The 9,492-nt window shown below is 42.6% G+C and overlaps 1 protein-coding gene across 1 annotated transcript; it reads left to right on the forward strand.

The window, feature by feature from the left end:
* The first annotated feature begins 541 nt into the window (after window positions 1–541).
* On the forward strand, window positions 542–7,586 carry LOC140332348 (uncharacterized). The gene is made up of 6 exons (XM_072413620.1): window positions 542–860; window positions 1,805–2,105; window positions 4,111–4,205; window positions 5,486–5,517; window positions 6,167–6,286; window positions 7,319–7,586. The coding sequence occupies exons 1-6, from the start codon at window positions 569–571 to the stop codon at window positions 7,451–7,453; spliced, it is 975 nt and encodes a 324-aa protein (XP_072269721.1). The 5' UTR covers window positions 542–568; the 3' UTR covers window positions 7,454–7,586.
* The last annotated feature ends 1,906 nt before the right edge of the window (window positions 7,587–9,492 follow it).

Here is a 9,492-nt window from a genome sequence, read left to right on the forward strand (position 1 = left end):
GATAAAACCAGTCCTCCAAAATGTGACCTGGCCTCCATAATAATGTCAGACCTCCATGATGTTTTTTGACACCCCTCCCACCCGTTTATGGTACGAGACCCTTACAATAAATCCAGACCTTGGTCATAAATGATTCCGGACTTTTCTGATGCTTCCACAGTAATACCAGGCTTCCTTAATAATCTAGTGTTTCAAATCCAGGGTTCCTCCAGAGGTTGTTGGGGGTTCCTTGAGCAATGAGCAGTTTGGACCTCTCAAGTCAGTTTAACTGACACCAATGATCTTTTTGTCTGTCACCTGTAAGGGTGACATTATTCCCACTGGCCAACAAGCTAATATACTCTGAGAGGTGGATGGGGTAATTATAGCCGGGGTTCCCTTATGACCTGATAGATATTTCGGGGGGTTCACCATGTTGAGAAAACTCTGGCCCAGACAGACCTTGTCCTGGGTATTCTGGGCTATACCGGAATATGTGAGGAGTTTCCAATGTTGTGACCAGAACCTGCACCATGTGTTAAGAATCTTTCAAAATGCCTGATGACAATCTTCTTTTCTAGGGTTCCTCATGGGAGGAGCAATGGGCAGTCTCATTGCAATAGGGAACATCACAGTCCGATGCACCAATCAGGGCAATTCTAAGAATGAAATACAGTTATGGTGTAACATGGAGAAACTGGCCTGTTCATCAATAGAAGCCAGCCAGGAGATTATCACCATTGAGCGGCCTTCTGTCCAACAATCACACAGGAAATATAAGTTCAGGGTAAGACTGGAAGGGGCCCAGAACTCCGTCCCTGCCATTTACAGCTGCCAGACTGAAGATCAGGACAACATACCGGCTGTCACCTCTGTGCCAGGTAGGTTACATTAAAGGAGGGCATTCCGAGCATAGCAATAGCAGGAGATGTGTTATTGCATGGAGCCGTATAAATAGGGGTAAAAACTCATGCAACATTTGGGATGGGGCATCAAGGATATCAGTAACCCCGACCTTTACTCCTGCTTGGAGTATCAGACGTCATATCATATAAAGGTCTCAGCAATGTGGAGGTTACAAGTCCCTGACACCACCAGGTCCAAGCAATCATTGAACCCATGGAGAGGATTTAGTCCCTGATGGTGGGGTTGTAAGGACTTCGTTATTTCTTGCCATTTTCTTGCATTGGCCTCCAATATCTCTGGGAATCAGTCACCTGACTAGTCCTGGGAGCTAACACTCTTTTACAGCATGTTGCTTCAGCCTCGGGGCAGTCAAGGTGACAGATTGGTGTAAAATCTTTACCAGGATGATGGGGCAAGCTGTGGTACCCAAGGGAAGAAAGAAAAAAAATGGCACCAACCTGCTGGAACTTTGAACATGTTTGGAGACTTGGAAACTTCCTACCCCATAGGTCAGAACCATCAATGCTTGTTAGATGTCGCCTCCTTCAGGCCTACAAAAGAAGGTCCACTGGGGGTGACCACATTTAGAGAAGCTCCACTGGGGGTGACTACATTTAGAGAAGCTCCACTGGGGGTGACCACATTTAGAGAAGCTCCACTGGGGGTGACCACATTTAGAGAAGCTCCACTGGGGGTGACTACATTTGGAGAAGGCCCAATGGGGTGACTACATTTAGAGAAGGCCCAGTGGGGGTGACTACATTTAGAGAAGGCCCATTTTGCCCCCTTCTCCTGAGTTAGTATTCATAGGACAAACACAAAGTAAAGGGAAGAATGTCACACCTACCTGCACTGTTTTGCCACCCATGCAGTGAAGAAGCGTTACAGAGGTCTCACTCAGTTTGTGCTCTTCCTTTAGATCTGAATACGCCCGCCATGTTTCTTTCGGACCGGGATGAACCTCGCAGCAATGAATATAAAACCAAAGAAGGGAACAAATCCCAGAAATGTAAAAACAAAAACAAACCAAAAAAAAATAATAAAAAGAATACAAACAAGAAACTTGCTTGTAAGGATGACAGCAGCGAAGAAGATGATAGAAAATCCGACCAAGATCCCAAGCTGGGCGATGGTGGAGGAGAGGACACTGAGGATGAGAATGAAGGTGACATGGAACAAGAAGAGGGGGAGGAAGAGGAAAATAAAAAGGAAGCCGATGGGTAAGATGACAAAGTCAGGAGAAACAGGAAATATTGGAAATATATGAAAATAGCTGTAAAAAATGAAAGTGTCCAATTCAGGGGCCACACTTGTCTCCACGAGTCTTGCGGAGGGACACAGGGGAAATTGTCTTGCAAATTAAATTTAATTTTCTTTGTCATCTAAAGACAAATACAAAACAGAATGGGAATGACATTTTCCTCTGTTTTGATCATTAGTAATGGTGTGGCCAGTAGGTGGCGTCCTCTTCCCCCCACCCCGGTTAGTGGCTCTCTAAGCCTTAATACCTCCAGGGGTAAAACCTGAGCCCCCCAAATACATCAGAACCATGTCCACCACTAGGGGTCACTAGGTTCGGGGAGTTCTTGCTGGGCGTGTCGTCAGGGGGAAGGGGAGATCTGTACGCTCACTTTAATTTCTAAACAACGGGTGTAGATTTTATTCTGGAATTTGTCCTTCAATGGCACTAATATCTCACTTGTGATTTTTATTTTTTATTGCAACTTCCTAATGCAACTTGAAAATAATTAACACAAAAATTACGGTAAGTGAAAAAGAAAAAAAACTTGAAATAAAAATGGTTAAAAAAGAAAACAAAACAAAAAGGAAAACAACAATTTGAGGGAGATGGGGAAGGGGGCAGATTGGGATTACTGGGGACAACTAAGAGTTAATAATAGAATAAATAAGAACAATTTTATTATTTTCCCTTCTTTGTACTGCTCCGAATTATTCTGCACCATGTATGCCAAATGTGGATCTGCAGATAATTAAAATTGAGTAAATACAATGTAATAATATAATTGTTATACAGATAAAGCTTAACTCATTTTTGAACACTTTAGATGGTCCCCTCCTGTGGTGATTGGCCCCTGAACACAGCTCACATTAGAAACTGCAGCAGGTATTCTCAGTCCACAGCATATCATGTCTGATGGACAGGAAGGATCATCAAGCCCACCCCCCACCCTGTACCTCCTGTGCTAACCATGTGCCAGTGCTGTAGTTCCTGTGCTAACCATGTGCCAGAGCTGTACCACCTATGCTAACCATGTGCCAGTGTTGTAGTTCCTGTGCTAACCATGTGCCAGTGCTGTAGTTCCTGTGCTAACCATGTGCCAGTGCTTGTAGTTCCTGTGCTAACCATGTGCCAGTGCTGTACCACCTATGCTAACCCATACCAGGGCTGTTGATGTGCTAACCATGTGACAGTGCTGTACCTCCTGTGCTAACTAAGTGCAAGGTGCAAGAATGCATAGTTGTCATAGGCGGTATAACCTTGGAGATGCAAATGATTTGCAGACCCGAATGACTTGCATGTTGTGGGGTAGTCCTAGCCAGCAAGATTACAATAGAACAGACACTTTGGGGCAGCAGACAGGGTTTTGATTTCACTGCACGCTGGGAGATTCTCACAATGTACATTGGAAGCTGCAGCAAGTCAGATAGATCCCGCCTCTTTTCCTGGCTGGAGGACATCCAGTTTCATCTAGCCCCTCCCTCCCCTGCCTTCAGTCCCTGGTCCCACCAGTTTATTCATTGGGTTTCAGTTCTATCAATCAAAGACCTTCAGCATCACATGTGAGAGTTATGTGGGTTGGATTTTCATGCAAATTAAACTAGCAATTCCCAATCTGGCAGCCTGACATCCACCAATCACAGCATTCTAATCCTTACATAAACCTTCCCAAGAGCCCGCCCACTGCTTTCATCGACACCTTCTGAGACAAGCTAAGGAAACTATGTACAGCACCCTGCAGCCATGCACTTCATGTAATGCATAGAGAAGGACAGAGACCCAGTGATGACAACACTAAAAAGATTTATAATAAACAAGAATTTATTAAAATATTGAATTATTATTTATTGAATTTATAATTCGGGCGGGAATGAGACATCAGCTTTACAGGCTGCTGATTGGATGACACGTGAGCGGTGGGCAGACTGGGATAGGAAGCCGGAATCGGAGCCGAGGTGACCGTTCTGCTCTTTTCTCTCTTTCAGTACATTGTACGCCGTCATTGCCCTCCTTGTTGTCATTCTGCTCATCCTGGCCGTCTGCTCCACCTTACTATGGAAAAATACAAAAAAATCCCAAGGTGAGGAAATGTCCGGATTGGTCGATGTGTTTCCTGGCACCGCGGAGGAGGAGAAATCCCCCTCCCCCCACAGTCCAGCCAATGAGGATCAATGATTGGTAACAAAATAGGCAAAGTGTTCACCAATTGCAACCAATCACAGCCCAGGTCAGCTGACAAGAGAAGATATTGGATTGGCTGATGAAGATCGCTGTTCATATCATCACTTCGGGAGCCCTGGGTGGGGAACGGGGGGGGGGGGGTTGGTGAAACCAATGTGTGAATGTCAGGTAATGTTGTGTGAATCATCTCATCTGGATAATGTGATCAGGATTCTCACCCTTGGGTGTATTCACTATCATAAATCAGGTGTAAGTGACCCCAACAATAAAAAAGGTTCTGTTATATCCCCCCCCCCAAATGGGCCCAATCCATTAATGGGGCCCTAAAGTCCAAACACTGACAACATACTTCCTTCATTTCCTTCCTCTCTAAGCCTCAGTCTTATCAGTGACATTGCTCTAAATTCTCTATATACTACAAAACATCTCCCCACTAGGTTATGGGGAGGAGGTGAGGGGGGATTTTGTGGTCTGGTCCTAATATTATTATTACACAATATTTTTATAGCGCCAACATATTACACAGCACAGTACAATGTCCATAGTCATGTGACTAGCTGTCCCCCAGAGGAGCTTACAATCTAATGTCCCTACCATAGTCATATGTCTTTCATACAATAAGGTCAATTTTGGGGTGAAGCCAATTTACCTAACTTCATGTTTGTGGGATGAAACCCATGCAGACACAGGGAGAACCTACAAACTCCATGCAGATAGTGCCCTGGCCGGGATTTGAATCTGGGACCCGACGCTGCAAGGGTCAGAGTGCTAATCAATGAGCCACTGGGCTGCCTTGTGCTGGGCCTAGGGTGACTACATGTTATTTATTACATACAGTACAGTAAATGTTGTCACCCTAATGTTGGGGGTCTGCCCCCTGCACTAAGCGGGGGATTTACCGTCCGTTTTTCTTCATTCTTCACCTCTCAGGAACACACTGCCCCCTGGGGGTACTACTCATCTCTTTTGCCATCTCTAAAGTAACTTTTAGGTTTATTTTGGGGAAGTTGATTGGCCTAAACAAATTTTGCTCTGATATTTATCAGTAACCAAGGCCAAGAATATTAAATGCTGATTGGGTACTGCACTCTTCATCGAATAATACTGGACTTGTTTTTTTATTTGTTTCCTGGTCTTTATTTATATACTAACAGCTCCCTTGTCCAAATGTTTCCCCAGGTACCCTCAAGGCAGGGGGCGCCACTGATCAGGTAAGCAAAGAAATGTATAATGAACCCACCTTACATGGGAGGATCATGTCCTAATCCCCATCACAAATCAAAAACCATCATGAAGCAAACCCCCAACACATGTCAGTGCAATAACACAAATCCAATGGCATCCTATGAAAACTAAAACCACAAAATAAAGTCTGAAAAAGAAAATCAAATTATTGATCAGAAAATATTTGGGAAGAGAACCCTCAGTCATGACCTGCATCACCCCATGCACTGAATTATTATTCTGGAACCACCAATCATGATGCAGAACAGGGATTCCCAGACACGCCCCCTGCAGGCTCCTTATTGTATAACACATACATTAAGGAAGAAGATATCAGCACATACAATAGCAATGAAGACAAAACCGTTTTGTTGCGCCACTATCTGAATAAATGCAAAATCCAAATATTCCTGCAGGAGAGAAACCAAAAAGTAAAAAATCCTATAAAATCAGTATTGTGTTATGGATTTGGTATTATAGACGCACTGTACATGAACTAATCATTTGCAATTTAAAATCTGAATGGTAATAGTAAAAAAAAATATATACTATGCCGAAATATCCTACAGATTCCAATCACTGCCCTTCTCTGATTTCTAATGGAAGCTTTTTTGTATTTCCTAAAAATGTCCGCAGGCGACCGAGAAGAAGGTGGTTACAGTCTATGCTAAGACCACACACCCCGGGACCACAGATCTGCCCCCCGTATACAATGCAACCGGTCACATCTACCAGGAAATTACAGATACACCACAGGTGACCTACAAATCCCATATATACACCACAGGTGACCTACAGATCTCATATATACACCACAGGTGACCTACAAATCCCATAGATACACCACAGGTGACCTACAGATCTCAAATCTCATATATACACCACAGGTGACCTACCAATCTCATATATACACCACAGGTGACCTACACATCTCATATATACACCACAGGTGACCTACCAATATCATATATGTCTGGAGAAAAATGTGACCAAGGATATTGGGATACAGGGAGGAGATACATAGACGATTATCCTATAGTTATCTGTATAGTCTAAGCAGTGTATAGAGGAGGAAATATATTGATGATTATCCTATGGTAAGGTGTGTAGTGCAGGGAGTGTAATCTGGGATAATGGAAAGTATACAGGAGGATATATATTGATGATGAATATAATCATACTGGTGTTATTATATATTACACCAATATATGTTATTATTTTTCTGTTAGGCTTTGTAGTACAGGTGATGAGATAGATGTAGAGCAGAAGAGATTTATTGATCATTAGCTGATATCTATGTACCGTATATATCACAGGTGGTGTGATTGGGGATAATGGAAGGGATAGAGGATATGATCTTGGATTATAGTGTGTCTAAGGGGAGATATAAATCAATGATTATCTGATGAGTATGTATGTGATCAGGAATTAGAAGGAATATTAGGGAATATGGTAATAATCCAATATATATTATAGGTGTTGTGATCCTGGATAGTGGAGTGTTTAGAAGAAGAGATCTATCGATGATTATCTGATATTCATCTGCTGTATATAGCACAGGTGGTGTGATTGGTTATATTGGGGTGTGTAAGGAAGAGATTCATTGATGATTATCTGATTGGCAGAGTGTGATCTGTTATCGAATCGGTATAATCGGGTAAAGTGAAGCATATAAATGAAGCAATAAATTAATGATTACCTGATAGTGATCCATATAATCCAAGTGATATTATCTGCAGTAATGGAGGACATACATCATATCACTCTGACAGTGTTGTTTCCTTTTAGAATTCCTCGGAGGTGATGCACAATCCTCTCTATACATCCAGCGATCACCCCTCTCCGGTGCAGCTCTCGGGGTCACCGGATCCACCCCTGCCCAATGGACAGTACAGCCCCCTCCAATTACCAGCCAATCAGTGATGAGAGTATTGAGGGCTCTGAGGGATGGAAGAGTTCTATTTATTTGGAATATAATTCTCTCCTAGCAGAGCGTTTGGTCTTCACTGTCACCTTTTCCCTTTTTAGTAATAAAAACGTATTAAATTATGAGAAAGGTAAATCGATGTGACATCGGCCAAACATCCCTGATAAATAACCGGCAATATCAGATACAATATCAAAGTATAAACTCTAAGGAAGAACAATACAAAATGAAATCAACTGACCTGAGGTTTGGGGAAAAGAAAATATAGCAAGTAAAAGGGATAGAATAAGTAGAAGGGGCAAGTTATTAAAATGCAGTGGTGGGTGGGGGTGAATCTACACTGACAATACCTCCGGGCCATCATCTATACAGATTCCCTTTCAGGTATTCCCGGTATTATTTCTTATTAAAAGTTATCAGTAATGTGTCCATCCATACCAGCTAAGCACGGGTTAGTAGTGACCCCTCTCCCCATTCACCCATATGGTGATACATTGTGTATCATTGTTCACATTACAACCTTCAGAGAATTACATTTACAACCAAGGCTTTCACTTGAAAATAAAAAAAGCAGTCAATCTGACATTCATCAATCATTCTCTGGTGGTGAATCTTCCAGCGTCATGTGTTTGTAGTGAAAGTGATGAATTCTCCATTGCAGAATGATTGGTGAACGCCAGACTCATTGTTTTATAAGTAGACTTTTTTTCAAAAATGTTAATTTAATTAATTTTACAGAACAATAGAAAAATCTCAGGTAGATATAGGGGGCCAGGTTGGGGAGGGGGGGGGGGGGTTGTCTGATCTCGACAGCACAATATATTCAAATGGTAAAGCTACAAACGCAGGCCAAACCGTGTATACGGGAGCCTAATTTATGTATGTGACTGCTTCAGAGCTTTTTCAGGGCGGTGTCGGAGGGGAATTTAGTGCAGTCCGTTTGGATCTAGTATACAATCCATAAAGTCAAACAATTTATCAATGAATTTGGACACCCCGGTGTCATCTGGGTCATTTACCTCCAAGAGGTCCCTGTAAAACATTGTTCTCAGGGAAGGCAACATCATATCCAGACTGGGGGTTGGGTATTGATCCACTGGAGTATTATCGTGCGTCTGGCCAATAGACATAATGGAATCCAATTACGCATGCTTTTATTGAAAGGCATGGTATGTCTCCCAACACCCAAAGAGACATAACGACGGCTCAAACAAGATCACCACCTTCGTTATCCGAGGTATGTAAAGTGTAGTGCTTTCCTAAAAATGTTTTACAGACACACATTTCCAGAAATAGTGATTAAGTGTAGCCGGAGTGATTCCACTTTTCAGACACTTTGTGCTTCTAATTGAAGAATTGTTTGGAGATACCACTGCAGGCCTTCATAGTTTATATGCTCTGTGGGAATGTTAAAGTGTGTTTCTCTCCAGTTTTCATTAGGCGTAGTCCTGCCAACCTCTAAATATCCCTGAACAAGTTTATCTGGCAAATCTGGGAAGTCAAAGTCCCTTTGCCATCCACGTATCTTAGATCCTGCCAGAGGCTTGAGATACAATGTTTGCAAATGTGGATATATAGACGCAATGGCTGGTGGTGTGATTGTCAATAAATATCAAATCTATCATGATCGATCACTTTAGCAGGGTTAGTCCTGTGTGCTTTGCAAAATTGTAAAAATTGCTAATAATAATATAGCGGGTGAAGTTCCTTTGCAGCCTGACCAAACTTTTGTTGTAAGGCTTGTATAGTAAGCGGCCCTGGAGAACTCACCTACTGGTATTATACCTTTTTAGCCCATCTACGGTAAGCTGAGTGATCATTACCCTGTGGAAACACCGAATTACCCACTATCGGTAAGTATTTAGTCATTGAGCAAGGTTTACGCCTGACTTCCCGCCATGTAGTAGTATCCCACACCAATATGTTCTGCTTTAAGTTTTCTGGCAATAAGAAGGACTGCAATGGAAAAGTTCTGCCAAATGCCAGGGATATACCAGGACCTGTTCCAGAAAGGAATTTGAATAGTACGGGGGTT

The sequence above is a fragment of the Pyxicephalus adspersus genome, chromosome 6 (genome assembly GCF_032062135.1).
Source record: "Pyxicephalus adspersus chromosome 6, UCB_Pads_2.0, whole genome shotgun sequence".
Taxonomy (NCBI): Eukaryota; Metazoa; Chordata; class Amphibia; order Anura; family Pyxicephalidae; genus Pyxicephalus; species Pyxicephalus adspersus.